The sequence below is a fragment of the Centroberyx affinis genome, unplaced genomic scaffold, assembly GCF_046629955.1.
Source record: "Centroberyx affinis isolate AG114_WGS23_722 - 3 ecotype Tasmania unplaced genomic scaffold, CSIRO-AGI_Caff_v1 ptg003764l_1, whole genome shotgun sequence".
Lineage (NCBI taxonomy): Eukaryota > Metazoa > Chordata > Actinopteri > Beryciformes > Berycidae > Centroberyx > Centroberyx affinis.
In genome coordinates, this window is record NW_027281640.1 from 33,564 (window position 1) to 50,208 (window position 16,645).

Below are 16,645 nucleotides of genomic sequence, written 5' to 3' on the forward strand. Positions count from 1 at the left end.
TGTCAGGAAACCACATAGCATTTTGATCTTACGATTGATTCTATAGTTAGGATTGAGATGGTCAGGGAAATGTTATTTGTTAAATGTTGTTTCAAGTTGAATTGATTTAACTGGACTACATAAAGCGAAAGAAATTCATACTATATTAGAGTAAATGCTAAAGTAAGTCTGAGTAGCTTCCCCAGAGACAAGAGTTAAAAGACCTGAGGGACAATATGAAACATTTATGTGGGTGTTAGAGATGAGAGGATAAATGTATATAACATGTTGTGAGTAGAAGTGGCAATACCTTTTTCATAAGTGAGTGTTTTAATAATTTTAATGGCTTTGTTACTGTTAAATGTTTGTGGCTCCTGGGAAAGCAGGTAAGAGGGTGATGATGTGTGAAGAGTGAGGGGCAGACCATTAAGAGCCCTCTTCAGCGTTTCACCCCTGAGAATATATCAGGATAGAATAAAACATAACATAAAAGTCCCAGGTTTTAACAGTAAATAATGCCTCCCCCTCTCAGCCTTGATGCCTCTTGAGTCATGTATCTTTGGCTTTGACAGTAATAACTCCCTGTGATGGTATTCCTCAAGGACAAAATCCAGCTTTTTAGCAATGTTTTATTGTTCCTGGTTGCAACTTCGTAGTCCCTCCCTTTGAAGTCAGCTCAAATATTTCAGACACACCCATCTCCACTCCAACATCAGGAGACCGCAGAAAGCACTGCCTGCCTACACACACATTCAACACTATTGTGTCACTTAAGCAGGAAACGAAACAGAAACTTGTGCCAACCCGCCATTCTTGATACAGACAATGGCAGAGCCTCATATCCCAGTGAGGAGGGAAAGCCTCAGCTGTCGAATCTGCAATGAGGTTCTCCGGAATCCTGCAACTATTCCTTGTGGGCACAATTTCTGTATGCTTTGCATCCAGGACTCCTGGGATAACGAAGAGAGGAACAGCTACTGCTGTAGCTGTCCTGAATGTTATCGTACCTTTTCCCCAAGACCCTACCTGATCAGGAACACAACTCTAGCTGACTTGGTGAAAGACACAGAAAGGTGTAAAGGAGGTGCTGGTAGTGAGAGGAAGCAGCACTGCTCCACTGGGCGAGCAGGAGAGCCCCAGTCCCTCAAGAGATCCTGGACCCCCACAGTGAGAGGGACATCAGAAAACAACATGTGTTGGAAACACAACAGCCCCTTGGAGGTTTACTGCTGCACTGATGAGCAAATCATCTGTGCAGTGTGTGCATCAGCTGAGCACACAGGACACCGAACGGAGCGGGTGAGTGAGGAACGCAGGCGGAAACAGGTATGTACAACAAAGACAGAACCAACACAAAGCAATACTGCAGTTATTAGAATTACAAGCTTGCCACATAATTGGAGCATGCAAGTGAATAATGCAACATTGTTGTTTATTGTTTTTAGTTTTTGGCACTAGGGGGCAAGCTTCGAGACATATTTTTTGTGGTTTGGCCCAGGAGTCATCCTTTTTGTGTGTGTTTTCCCAGGTTCCCAGCTGTTGAACTGCCATGTGTAAACTAACTGGCCTGGTACTGAGGTCTGGTAGACTTGACCTGTTGCAGTTTTTGCTGTGCTACAACTACAACCTCACTTACAACTAACAATGCTAAGCAATGCCTACATTCTTTTTCACTACAGCAGTGTGACCTCTTCAACAAGGGATTAATCCCACTTTCAACAAAGAACTTCAATGAGAATATCCATTTCAATCTGCCACTTTTTTGAAGAAATCCAACAAAATATAGGCTATAACAAACATACATCAAACAAACTAAAGTAGAATCAATTCACTTATGTTCTCAATATACCAGGGAACTTAGTAAAAATCTTCCAGTTCTGAAAATACTTCCATCACACAAAAATCACACTTAAATCACACAATAAAATTGAATTGGGGAAGCATTCCAAACAACTGACTGAAACATACCCACAAAAGAGGAAGTTACAGTGCACAGAAAGGATCAAACTATACCGGGCAACATGTGCACTTCAACAGGAACTCCTAGGACGACTCCTAGGCCAAACCACAAAACCTATTTCTGGAAGGTTGCCAGCCTAGTGGAGAGCGTAAAAGTATGACAAAGTAGAACAAACTAAATGTCATTTGTTTGTGTATGCCTGTCCAACACATGCAAAAAAAGGAAGAGCTAAAGGACATAAAGAAGAAATCCAAGCACACACTCCAGACTCAGGAAAAGGAATGGAAGAACGTGAGGGAGACCCTTAAACAGATTCAGGTGAGGAGAGAGAAGAGATCCTGCTCCAGACTAGCCTTGGTTATACCTGTGTGTGAGGGTCAGGACTCGACTGAACCCATGTGTGTGAAACAGGAGGGGGCGAGAGAGGCTGAGGACCACTGTGAGAGCGTTGTGGCCGCGCTCATCGACTCCCTCCAGAGGCATTACGGCTCGGTGAGGGAGCTGATCGAGGCTCAGGAGAGGGCAGCAGCGGCTCAGGTTCAGAGCTCCCTGCACAACCTGGAGCTGAAGATGGAGGGAATAAAGCAGAGGGATGCTGAGCTTGATCGTCTGTCACTCGCTGACAACGATGTCCACTTTCTGCAGGTACCGTTACTCACATCCCAGGCTGCAGGAGCTTCATCTGTCTCTGAGCGATAGATGATCTCTCTTTTTCTCTGTCTCTTACACAACTTTCCCCCCCCCTGACAGAAGTGGCCCTCTCTCTGTGAAAACGACACTTTCCATGAGGTTTCAGAAGGTCCACTCCTCCCCTTTGAGGCTATAAAAAGGGTTGTAGATCAACTCGGGAAGCAACTAGAGGCATTTTGTGACAAGGAGTTCGCCACAATCTCTCAAACTGGTACGTAGGAGATGGAATTACCAAAACATATATATAAACTAAAAAAGACAGGGCAGCTACTTTCATCTTTGCAAAAACGCCTATATATTTTCAGAATGTCTGTGTCAATTTACCATTGAAAGACACTAAAAGATTATCAAATAATTGTATCAATGCATTAATCTGGACTGCTTTGTACGAGAATATTATGTATTATGTACTGTGTGTTCATTCAGCTTAATTCTGTTTTTAAATGTAAGTATTGGTAAAACCTAGAATTTCTATGGGATTGTTTTCACCAGTGATATTCAATGATGCTCTTGTTTGCCTTGTAGATTTCTCTACAGTTACCAGCACACATACTGGACAGACCGTCGAGCCTCAAACGAGAGCAGAGTTTCTGGAGTGTGAGTTTACACTTCTTACTTCTGCACAAGTCTAACACCGCCCACTGCCCAACCCAGAGCTTTACCAAACACTTAGACCCATCCAACCACATTCACATTCTGGACATTATCAGTACTCCTCACATCTCATCTCCTTTGTTATCTCAGATGCATGTGAACTTAGCCTGGACCCGAACACAGCCCACGAGGACCTGGTCCTGTCACACAGAGACAAAGAAGTCAGACTGTACCCCCAGACACGGAGGGACCCGGCTGCACGTCACCCCGAGCGATTCATCCACCGCCGGCAGGTGCTGTGCAGGGAGGGCCTGCAGGCCGAGCGCTGCTACTATGAGGTGGAGGTGCATGGAGACAAGGCCGAGGTTGCCCTTGCATACAAAGGCCTAGACAGAAAGTCCCGCACTAGTTTATCAGCCTTCGGGGGCAACGCGAAATCCTGGAGTCTTGATCGTTCCAGAACCTATTCTGTAAGCCACAGAAGTGACGGCATCCAGCTCACAACTGCCCCCAGTCATCACAGGATAGGAGTTTATCTGAAATTCAAAGAGGGTACTATGATCTTCTATGAGGTTTCAGACAGCATGAAGTTTCTCTACAAGGTTGAGACCACATTCACAGAGCCGCTGTATCCAGGATTCTGGCTCGGAGAGAAGTGCTGTATCAGGCTTTGTGATCTGAGGCAGGAGGGACTGTAAACTGGCTGACTGTCCAGGAGGCTGGAAGACAGGTGGTGTTTATTTTAAAGGGGAATTTCTATGAATTTCATGCTATAGAACAGTGATTCTCAACCCTTTTCATACCAAGGACCCTAATTTAGTCCACATTGGGGCCACAGACCCCCATTTGATGAGATTTTTTATCTCTGGCCCAAATATGAGACTATTTTTATTGTTAGATATGATTTTATGAATCCCATGACTATCTGTATTGTAGGTAGAGAGATAACAGTGAAAATATGATCAAAACATTCTCCTACATTCTCTAATTGTGTTAACTTCTTGTAAATTAAATAATGGTGAAGTTTAACAATTCATCAGTTTGCTGGGGACCCCCTGGAAACCCCTCAAGGACCCCTGGTGGTCTCCGGACCCCACGTTGAGAACCACTGCTATAGAACACAACTAGAAATCCTGGATTCATGATGTATCCTTAAAAGTATATTTTTGCAATTTTTGTGCTGTATTTTACCGAGCCACAGTTGAATTTCCCTAATTCCCCTTCACATTGTTTGTTTATAGATTGTTTTCCAAAGCTCTGTTGTGTCCTATATTACTCAAAGAAGCTTTTACCAGTCATTATGCTGCTTCGTTCATTAGGATTCAAACTCTGGGAATGATGAGATGAATTCAACATAACATGGCATTCCCTTACATGTTATATTTGTTTTTAATTTTCCTTTACTTATCAATGTCATGTCATATTATGCCTACTGTTTTCATGCTCAACCTATACTGCAGTACATTTAAACTGCAATAAAAGCATTACACACTGTACCTAAATCTGTCACAGTTATTTTTATTCTAAAATACAATGACGGGTTTGAGTCATCAACCCAGTCTCCAATGATCATGCCCTAACTATAGTAACTAATCTTTTACCTCTCCTTATTCATTTCCACATCAAGTTCAATAAGAAAATCAGTAACTGGAAAAGTAGATGGCTCACTCAGTAAAAAATGTTTTTCAATATTATAATTTCAAGAGGTCAGGGATAAAGATAATACTTTTGTGTGGAGCTTAAATCCAGCCAGCTTCAGATTGGAGTGAGTGATTTTTGTTTTTTCTGAAAAAACCCCCCAAACAAAAACAACCAAACAAAACAAAAAAAAAAACCTGACAGATTGTGAAAACATTACTGACTGTATTACAATGGGCTGTCCCATGTAAGCTTACAAGTTGACTTTTATTCATGAGAGAGTTACTGTATGCATTCAAAAATACTCCACAATTTTGAAACAAAAGAATAAAAAATCACACAACTTGTTTACTCTTTATTGATATTTTTGGTGATGTCCACAATTTATATATATATACTTTTGTACAATAAGTCTCAATATCATACAATCATGATGACTGAAGAGAAAGACCTTCTCTCTGTTGTGAGCGATGCTGTAAAGGGACATTTTCTAAATGTGCCTCCAGTACAGACAGTGCTTGAACCGTGTGCTCAGTCAGGCCCTGCACCCACAGTTAATAAGAAGGAGTCTACAAACCGATACGCACATTCACACAGACAAACACAAGCATACACACACACACACACACACACATACACACTCCAGCACTTGTAAGGAAGAGTCACAGCATCCTAATCATCGTTATTAGGTTTACTGTAGGATGTCAAGCTTTCCTTTCAGCCACAGTTACTTCTGCAGTTTACATCACTTGATATTGCTTTAACACCTTGAACTTACTGCTATGAGGACAACAAAACAAATGAAAACAAAAAGAAAATCTATCTTTTTTTTTTCTTTTGGAGTCCAAGTGAAAAAAGTGAATTCATATTCACATTCAGCATTACTTTATGTCACATTTACTGTTAAAACAGGTTTGTACTCTTTAAGACATTTATATAAGACTTCACATGAATAAAACCTATGTTTAGAATAGTTTGATTACACAAGAATATTTACAGACTGAGAGGTCTCTACATGATGCACTCACAGGAGGAACTGCCTGACTCCAACAGACTAAAACAAGACGAGAAACAAAACGCAGTAGACCAGTAAACCTAAAATGGAGACAGGTGAGATAGTGCACTTGACCTAAGAGGAGGCGTTAGAGGAACACGAGAACCAAGCGGCTGCTCGTCAGTTACAAGGCTACACTGAGATCAACCTCCACCCGCCCGCAGCATGTTCACGCCCCAGAACAAGAATTAGGTACACAAACTACAAAATAGATAAGTCTTTAAGTATACAATTCAAATATACATCACACAAGATGAAAATATATATACTGGTCACTTTTAAAAGATAAATCTTTGTAATTCATCAGTAGAATTCACACCAACGTACACTGCAAATATACAGTAATATAAATATAGTCCATTTAATCCTTAACACCATGGCTTTGAATATTGTGATAAAAAAATAAATAAAGGTATCCTCTTCAAAGTAACGTAAACTTACGTGTAGTCACTTTGAACTTGTAGACAGCATTGTACAACTGCTGATGAGTGTGATACTGTAACTACCGGTGTGTGCAGGGATGGAACGTGTTTAGGGAAAGCTGTCCGTCTTTACTTTGCCCTTTCAGATTGCCCCTTCCTTACAAAGGAACCTTAGTGTAACCCGACCGAACCAATGCTGTTGGCTGCTTCATAAAACTGCAAGAGATTAATTATTCTACAGAGGGAGGACTGGTAATCAGGACACAGAAACTGTGTGTGTGTGTGTGTGTGTGTGTGTGTGTTTGTGTTTGTATGCATCCATGTGCATGTGAATATAAGACTAGTTATAGCAGTAGGTCAGTACATTATTTGTTGATACTATCGTCAAGTATTAAAATGTTAACAAATTTTAGCTGATGAATTAAATATTCCATAAAAATGTCTTTTCATTAATTGCACTTGAAGCAACATGATTTTGAACGTTTGCTCCTAAAGTAAATGCCAAATCTTTTGGTCCATATTTCTCTAAGGGAGAGGACAAATTTGAATATTTTCATAATTATGTTGTGCTTATGGGGCCCCTTTCATGTTCATTGTGTTTTTGATTGACACTGAACATAGTTTGTGCATTATGGTTTGTGCTCTAATATAAATCTATTCATTGCTCATTACATTTTACAGCAGTTGTTAGTGATTACATGTGTGCATACAAGGTCAAAATAATGTGCCGAGCTCTACCTAACAATTAAGGGCAATAATAGGCTTGTGCAAGCTAATTGTTTAAAATCTCTTTTGTGCTTTTGTAGCATTGTAATTTTTGTAGGAGGAAAGTCAGAACTGTATCAAGCCAGCCAACAAGGTATTTTTTTTCCAAGAGCTTTGTGCTCAGTTCCTCACAAACAAGCTATGCTTTTGTCAGTGCAGAAATCTGATTGTGTTTCATGAACAAGCTCTTCTTCTGCCAACACAACCGAGCATATCTATTATTCATCCATTATGTGAAATTGGAGATGAGCTGTTATTTTATGACGTAAATGTGTGGTTTTCAAGTGTTTTATTATCTACATTTTGCTCTTTGGTGGAGATAATGAAGTGAGTGAGTTTCTACAGCACAAGTATGTGTAGCATGGATGATGAGAGTGTGGCTTTAGACCTTCTCCAGATTACACAAACAATAATAATAATCCTTGTTGTATTACATTACATCACTCCTACACAATGAACAAGAACAATACTGGCTACACACCGAATACAGCAGGAGGTTGATATTGGGCGAGAAAGACTTGTCTATGTGTGCTAGCAAAATGTAACAAAACTGGGTGTCTTGACAGCAGCCTGAAGCATAGTTTACAATACAGAGCCCTCTGAACTCGGCTTTGAAAACAAAGCTACACGATGAGAAGTGTTTTCTAGTTTAGTGCATCAGTGGTGTTAAAAATTTAATTGAGGTGCATATTAATGCTCATTCTACACATATACACACTGAAAGTACTGCATAAGATTTACTACAAAACAAAGGACCCATTTTGTGTTAGACAGACTGTATGGCTTCGACACAGTACCGCTATAGAGGGCAGCAAAGCAAACACTGAAAGGCTTTAAACCTTAAAAATTAAACTCACATTCATCTTGGCTCTATGTGCCACCGTACTGAATAAAAACAGGAACCATTTGTACCAGACTGGAGCGCACAGACTCCACTACATTCCTTTAGGTTCCCTGCACTGTGCAGAACATGATGTGGACTCTGCTGGACTGTGTCTGCAGAGGATCCTTATGCTAAGGCAAAGAAAAGCAGATCCCAGAACTGCATCTTAAGCACATTAAACTAGTAATATTAAAGTATGTCACAGATACAAGAGTACGTCACTGTCAATCTCGCACTATATCCTGTATTTAATCAATTGTGAGAGTCAAGAAGAGAAACACTGAATTTTGTCTTGTCCTATTAATTAAAGTATATCTCCAAACTGACTACTTGTCCAGCACATTGCTTTACCAGACACTGGGATACAGCGAAACATTTTGGACACTTTCACAGGTGGGTCCTTGCTGTTACTTAGGGACACCTGTGCTTCGCTAAAGGGGAGGGTTATATATATGGTGGTGAGATTAATCTGAGGTTAGCAGGGCGGTGGTGGGGATTCTCGGTGCTGCAGTGACCCCCAGTGGAGACTTGGTGGTTGAAAGAGGTGTTTGGACAGGGCGGACAGTAATCAAGAGTCAGACTCCGGGGTGACAGGCGTGGTTGGGGTGGTGGGGCTGATGGCGGCGTTCTGGTAGCTCGTTCCGTAGCAGCTATTTGGAGACAGAGAGTTGGGATCCAGCGGTTTGTTCCCTCCGGGACTCAGGAAGGCTCTGTGTGCAGGCGCGGATGTCGGGGCCTCGCTGGGCTTGGCGCCGAGGATGAATCTGGCCTCGTCCTGCTCCTCCAGATTGGACATATCCTTCATCATGGTTTTACGGTAGGAGACGGACAGCTTGTTGGAGCCATCCGACAGCAGGTTGAAGTGCCGGGCAATGAAGACGATGGGGAGAGGAAGCATGGCCACTATGATGAGAGCAAAGCACATGGCCAGCGCCCAGGGAGGGTAGCTCTGGAAACGCTCCTGAGCCTGCAGGCAGAGAGGGTTCAGTGTGGAAGTGTGACTCGGAAAGAAATGTAAAGAAAAAATGTTTCAGAAAATGCTCCTCAGCTTGAAAGGAACATTGCAGGAGTTAATACACACACACACACACACACACACACACACACACAGACTGACCAGCTCTTGGACCCAGGCGTTGTATCCTGGCGGGTTGAAGGCCATCTCTATGACGGTGGCAGAGATGAGCACGATGAGACACAGAGGAGAGACATACTTCCACATGTAGAAGTAGTAGGCGTACGGTCGGAAACCCAACATGTCCTCCAGATCCTGCATGAACCTGACAGCCACAGAGCAGCACAAGAGTTTAAATAATGATGAAGTCCTTTCACACAGTTTTACACTTTTCACTTCACAAATTTATCATTTTTCTTGCAATTTAAAAATCACAGACACAATCACACACACAGACCCAGACAAAGAGACACAGACCCATACCCACACCTATACACACACCCACCCACCCAACAGAAATGTCAGTTTCTGAGTTTCTGAACTGTGGGTTTGTAGCTGGCAGCTGAGGTCTAGCTGGTCTCACCTCTTGGTGCCGTAGATCCAAGCAACAGACACATTTTCCAGGATGACCACTATGGTGAGAGGCAGACCAGCAGAGTAATCATCGAACATGGTGACAAAGTAATTCCCTGAGCGCTGAACGAACAACAGGCCACAGAAAAAGGCTACTATACAGCAACACACTAAGGGAAACAGAGAGAAGAAAAAGAAAAAAAAAAAAAAGATTAGTGCTAATTCATAGGAAAGATGAAAAATAGCCATGTCATTATAGAAAACCAATTTGGATCTGTAGATGAGAGAAAGGAGAAATTGGGCGCAATCTATTTTTTATTGCTTGTAGGCTGTTTTGTTTTCTGTTTGTCATTTGCATTCAGGACACACAGGGCAATGCCACAAAGACTAATGCAGCCCATTCCCAAGTGCGCTGAGATCCTTTTTAAGTGCTGAGTAAGTGTTTTGAACTACTAATAGAAAATAGTGGTGAATACCTGTGAAAAGCTCCTTCTGGACCTTGTAGGTGTCGAGGACGGGGGTGGTGATGCCGGTCATGGTGCCGATCATGCTGCCCAGACCCAGGTTGATCAGCATGAAGAAGAACATGACTGACCAGAGCGGAGAAGCTGGGAAATGGGTCATAGCTTCTGTGAAGGCGATGAAGGCCAAGCCTGTACCCTGGACAGCCTGCAGAGAGTGGGTCAGAGAAGTGAGACGATAAAAGCATGGGGACAGCCGGAGGAGCAGGTGTAAAATAGGTCAAATACAGAGCGCACTCATCGATAGGACCCTAAGGGTTCGGTCCCTCCCACCAGACCCACCTTGTTGAGCTCATCCTCAAGAAGACAGGGCTCCAGACCCAGCTGCGAGAAGCTGCCCTCTTTCACTGTCTTGATGACTCCATACATCTCCGCATAGTCGGAAGTACTAAGGTGGGAGAAGTTCACATGCGGAGGGATTAGATCATGACTCAGCACATTTGAGTTCAGGTATCCAACGATCTTCTCTGCATTCCTATGAAGACAAAAGGAAAGAAAAACAAGTAAATAGCAGACAACGGTGTGTAGTTGTCAGATTGGGTTCTTGAAATTATTTCATAATTCACAAATAGCGCATTCTGGTAGCAAAAAAGGAATAACTTGTGGGGGCGTTGAACTTACTCTACGACACACTTTTCATTCATGATGTTGGCCTTGAAGCCCAGCACAGCGAACACCACCAGTGTGGCCAGGATGGAGGTGAAGAAGTTGATGAAAGAGACGAGCACAGCGTCGTAATGACAGTTGTTGTCTATCTTGTTGTAGCTGGAGAAGGCTATGACTCCTCCAAATCCCAGGCCCAGGGCAAAGAAGACCTGGGTGGCTGCCTCCCTCCACACCTGGGGCTCCAGCATCTTCTCCAGCTGTGGGACACATCGAGGCAACTTGAATCAATCTGTGTGATTCTCATTTCATCATTGAGTATCGAGGATGGCTGGTGACAAATACAGAGAGGAGGAAAGAGAGAGAGAGAGAGAGTGAGACATCTGTAGGGAATGGAACCGTTCCCTCAATCTCACCTTGGGAGTGAACATGTGAGCAATGCCATCCACAGATCCCTTCAGCATTAAACCTCTGACCAGGAAACAGAAAAGCACCACATAGGGGAACAGAGAGCTGAAGTACATCACCTGAGAAAGGTGGAGAGGAAAAATATAGATTCATCGATGGGCAATTAGTAGTCTCCTTCAGATTTTTCTCCCTCGTTATATTATCCTCTCCTTTCACAACCGCTCCACCCCACACACACCCCCCCCCCTCCCGCTGAGCCCACTACCTTCCCAGAGGAGGCGATTCCTCTAATGACAGCGAGGCAGACGATGATCCAGGCCACCAGCAGAGACAGGGTCATTTTGACGTTGAGGCCGCCGCTCTCTGCGATGGTACTGGTGGTGTTCAGAGTCTGGCGGTACCAGAAATAGGTGGTGGCTGAGCTTTTGTCACACTCCGGCTCCACAACTGTGCATCGTAGGAGGCGGGACATGGTGGTGATGGTTTATTTTGGGGGGTAATCGGTATGAAGGAGAAGAGAGATGGGCAGATAAACATGTGGAAAGGAGAGAGGAAGGGTGATTTGGGTGTGAGAGGAGGGAAGGATGGGGAGAGCACAGGGAGAAATATAATGAGAAAGAGAATGTTTGCGCAGGGTCAATATCTCAATTCTCTGCTGGATTGCATCTCTGACTTAAATGAGCTAAACAAGGTCATCTCTGTACTTAGTATGCAGAGCATGAACACCCATTCACAACACTTGACGTTTTTTTCTGTGCACATACAGTATATTCTGCTCTTATAGCTCAACCTTGGGAAATGATACATATGCGGCTGGGAGTCAGCAGTGTAACGATTCTTCGAGAGGTGCAGATTTATGCACACATGTGCGCGCACACACACACACACACACACACACACACACCACACACACACACACACACACACACACACCTACACACCTACAAAGGTGTGGCCAGCTCATTCAATCCATCGATTATGAAATCAAGATAGCCTCTGTCAAATTTTGGTTTGGTTAGGTACAAGTTTATGAATTCCTGTCTCTATGATGTTTTGTCCATCCAAGTACTTTGTTTGTGCATTAGATACAGATCTATGAGAAACACCGCATCACCCCCTCATACTCCTTGCAGTTGTACACTGCTGGATGCAGTCCATCGTCCTTCCAGTGAAATGTCTCGCAGTCGGCTTTATACCTCTGTCCTTCAATATCAGCGTCCTTCAGTCTGAATCTCTGCTCCCTTTCTTTCAGTCGGCAGACTCAGAGATGCTGAGTCATGTACATGCTGAGTGTTTCCAGGCGCCCCTGGGGTTACGTTGTTATCGCCTCTAATCTAATAGACCTCCAGAGGAGTTTAATCTGGATTATGTCCATCTATGAAGGAAACTTGTGAGGAAGTTAACACAATTTGGATGATCTGATTCGATGTGCGATTTAGACCCAAGCGGCTGGGCTTGAGGCGAGGCAAAATTTAATCTGGAACTTTGGAGCATGGTGGGTCTATTGTGGTATTATGGTGAGGACAACATACGTTAAGGATTGACTGAAACAGTGCCATAAAAGGATATTGCTTCAAAGATAAAATGACTTAACAGGTTGAGTAGAAAATAATAAAAAAAAACACTAACTAAAACAGTCTATTGTTTGCATGTTTCATTTTAGCATTGTGATGTCACTCACTAGCGAGAGTTCCATTCTTTCTAATTGGGCACTCGCTCCATGGCAGTGGGAACTGAAAGGACTGGAAGAAGTAGAAGATGCTCCAGCCGATAATCACGTTATAGTAGAGACCCACAAAGCCACACACCTGTAGGGATAGATAGATAGATAGATGGATGGATGGATAGATAGATAGATAGATAGATAGATGGTTAGAGAGGGAAATAATTTGTTCTATGACATTTTGCAGTATTCCCTCTGCTATGTGACGTCAGAGCCACGAGACAGGCTGTGTTAACAGAATCTGCAAATATAAGGTGTCTAGTCTATTACACCGACACAAAATTCTAAAATCGGATCTGTAGAGAGTGGAAGAAGAATGCAAATGAGGCACCGGGCTTTGTGCCTGTCCCATGCTGCTGTCAGTCTTCTGAGCAATCATGCCAGCCAGGACATGCGGGAGCTAAATAAGGTCGAGGAAACCATGAATTATTGAAGCGCTCTCTTTCAGCGGCTTCAACGGTGATCTTCTACGAGATATTTATAGTTACTTCTGCGCCAGCAATGCAACTCTAAAGAGAGGCTAACTTTCACTCCCAAACACTCCAATATCTCTCATAAACCAAGAGAGGCAGTTAAGAGGCTGTTGTGGCTACTCTATCCTGTAACTTAATCCTGTTTATGGCTGCTTCTGTTTCATGATTGTCTGGCATTTACATATTATATGACATGTATTGTACTGGCTAGGAGACACAAAAACATATTTCATTCACAGTTAGATGCTAGATTAGCATGTCTCTCCTAAAAAAACAAAATACAAAAAATACATGTTACAAGTTCAAATAAATAAATAAACATATTAAAGAAGCAGATGTGTATTGTTTGTCAGGGGATTCAAAGTGTTTGCCCATGCAGAAAAGAAGGTACAATAATAAATCACATAGACAATGCAATAGCTTGTTTTTCCTGAAACCGATGCACATTCAGCAGCTGTGTTTCTGTTTAACTATGGGATTGACAGCTACTCCCCCATTACAGCCTCCCTGATTCCTATCAGAGGACCCACACATTTTCTCTCCACTGTACTGTTGTCTACCTGCTTTCCTGTGGCACCACTGTCTACAGTCAGCTACTGTATAACAAAGAAAGTATTATCAAGGGTATGTGTTGAGGGTATGTGCTCACTGCAATAGGTATCTATTCTGATTTACACCCATCAAGATGAAAACTAACAAAAATTATGAAAATGAAACAGTACCTGCTTCACTTACCATCAAGCTAGACACCCCTATCCCGCCCAATCGGGGACAGACATAGTTCCACACCCCAATGCTCCCACGCCGGATCTTCTGACCCACTGCCAGTTCCAGGAAGAAGAGCGGGATGCCGATGATGATGAGGAGGATAAAGTAGGGAACCAGATAGGCACCTGAAAAACATGGAACTTTATTTAGCTTATATACAGCATTTCAAGGCAAACCCAACTGACCAATCGCAGGCATGTTGACACATGAAATATGATTTTAAATATCATTCAAGTTCTTTGAAACACCAAAAAAGCTTGTTGAACCTGTTGGTGTTGAAAAATTCAGATCTGGAAACTAGAGGTTTAGTAGTTATTTAAACCCCCAATCATACCTTTTAACAGTACTGTTCCAGCATAGTTTCATATCTACCTCCTGCTATGCTGTCACATATCTTTCTCCTGGCTTTTCTGAATATCTTTACGCTATTTCAAAACCAAACCAAATAATGATGACAGTAAACACTTTAGATCAGTGATTCTCAACCTTTTTCATATCGAGGACCCCTAATTTAGTCCACATTAGGGCCACGGACCCCCATTTAATGAGATTCTGTCTCTCAAACCCAAATCTGAGACTATTTTTATTGTTAGATATGATTTTGTCCAGAATTCCATGACTATCTGTATTGTAGGTAGAGAGATAACAGTGAAACTATGATCAAAACAGTCATTCTTCCACATTCTCTAATTGTGTTAACTTCTTGTAAATGAAATAATGCTGAAGTTTAACAATTCATCAATTTACTGGGGACCCCCTGGAACCACCTCAAGGACCCCTGGTGGTCCCCGGACCCCACGTTGAGAATCACTGCTTTAGATCAAGGATTCATCTAGCCCATGGCCCATAGGCTGGCAGTCAACATCATAAAAGTGTCCTTGGTCCTACATCACATTAGTGTCCTGTCCAAGGTGCCACAGAGATAAAGAGTAACACCATACAGGTGACCGGTGACGCTCATCACAGGCAGAGACAAGGTGGAAATAATGTGTTTGGTTAGCTATCCAATCCCATCAAAACAACAGATGATGTCTTCTCTGTTGCCTCTGGCTTTCCACTTCAGGAAGTGTTGCAAACCAACAGTATAATCTCCAGTAGTCACAGTTGTCTCCAAAATGTGAAATATGCAGGTGACGTATCGACTTGCATGTCTGTCAGTATGCCAAACCACATTCACTTTCATAACATTACTGTATTATGTTCAGTGCTTCAATGTGCCACTAATGTGCCCCTAAAACACTCACCTAGGATTTTGTATTGCATTTTGTGTTGTTAATACCACTAACATTACGTTTGTTGGTGGCATTTCATTTGGTATCACGATGTGTGTGTCAGAGCATTCTCTTTTAACAATGTGGTGCAGGAAGGTAAGTGGGCAAAATCAGACAGGCTCTACTGTTATGGTGAATAGCGGCCTAAGTAGAGATTTTACAGGTTGCAGCTTAAGCCACTAAGTAAATATGCTTCATACAGTAATTCAACAGTGTTGCATCAGCTGTGAATTCATTCTTTAAAAGAACCTCTCATTTACCAACAACTTGGAAAATATGATATAGTGTTAACTCCCCCCTCCTCCTCTCCTGAAGCCCATCCAACCCCATTGATGATTATTTTTTGAATTTAATTTGAATTAAGAGGGAAGTCTAAATTTGTCCCTTCCCAGCTTAATCCTGGGGAAGGGAGGCATAATCAGGATGCAACTGTGTTTTATGTGCGAAGGGTGATTCATCATCCGGGATGAGAAGACTTATGGTAGGCAAGCATGTACTAATATTAATACATCAAAAGTAGGAATTACATACAGTGGCTTACACATCTCATAGCGGGTGGACTAATATGGCATAGACAGAGTGACGAGAAGGGGAAAAGGGCTAAATAAAGTGAGCTGGAATAGAGAGGACAGTGAGGTCAGCAAGGTGAATCCAGTGGGGCGTTTTGGGCCTTTGCCAGGATCCTCCAATCAGCTGACAAATACTGTGCCTCTTCAGCCAAATCCACTCTATCACAGGTTATTTGAACTGGGGCCAGCTCATAGTATGATATATGGCAAGCTCACTGGCATAAAGAAGTGACAAGGGAGGGAGAATGATAGAGGGTGTTAGACAGAGAGAGAGAGAGAAAGGCATGAGGAGGGAGAGGAATAGAGGAAAAGAGAGGAGTGCCCACTGAGCGATAACTACCCAACAACACAGACCTTTAATGTGTCTGTAATTGGTTGTCAGACAGCAAATTACAGAGTGAAAGATGGCGGTTCTCCAGGTCACACAACCTGGCAGATTGGGAATGAGCCTACTGTCGGTAAATCCTGCCTATATGCAATAAATCAGGACAATGGCAGTAAAGGTAAGCAGGGGGAGCTGATGGGGCTGTACACAATTTTTTTACCTACTATGAACACAGGTTTACACAGTAGTCTACACCTCCAATTACAGGGTTACCGGACAAAAATAAATCCTCAGCACTATACGGACGCATTTATTTTTAATCGAGCTCTTTCCTGTTGACTAGAGTATCAGTTGAGCCCTGGCCAGCCCTACTGGCAGTAGTAATCAATAGTGCAGCTATATTTAGAGTTGGCTGTTTTCTGTGCAATCCAGCTTCTCTCTTGGCAGTGGAGTCTGACTGTAGCGGAAAGG

At 42.7% G+C, this 16,645-nt stretch overlaps 2 protein-coding genes across 2 annotated transcripts; one reads left to right on the forward strand and one right to left on the reverse strand.

Moving 5' to 3' along the window:
• Positions 1 to 804: 804 nt before the first annotated feature.
• On the forward strand, positions 805 to 5,135 carry LOC139662342 (tripartite motif-containing protein 16-like protein). Its single transcript, XM_071541002.1, has 6 exons — positions 805 to 1,305; positions 2,162 to 2,257; positions 2,351 to 2,584; positions 2,690 to 2,840; positions 3,155 to 3,226; positions 3,374 to 5,135. Exons 1-6 carry the CDS (start codon positions 805 to 807, stop codon positions 3,919 to 3,921), a joined length of 1,602 nt encoding a protein of 533 aa, XP_071397103.1. The 3' UTR covers positions 3,922 to 5,135.
• Positions 5,136 to 8,553: 3,418 nt separating this feature from the next.
• Positions 8,554 to 14,134, reverse strand: LOC139662341 (sodium-dependent neutral amino acid transporter SLC6A17-like; the record flags this gene model as incomplete). The annotated part of the gene is made up of 10 exons (XM_071541001.1): positions 8,554 to 8,952; positions 9,103 to 9,265; positions 9,524 to 9,683; positions 9,990 to 10,182; positions 10,317 to 10,509; positions 10,656 to 10,897; positions 11,054 to 11,164; positions 11,311 to 11,492; positions 12,727 to 12,853; positions 13,977 to 14,134. Coding segments are annotated over 10 exons (1,928 nt in total), but the record flags the coding sequence as incomplete, so codon positions are not given.
• Positions 14,135 to 16,645: the final 2,511 nt, after the last annotated feature.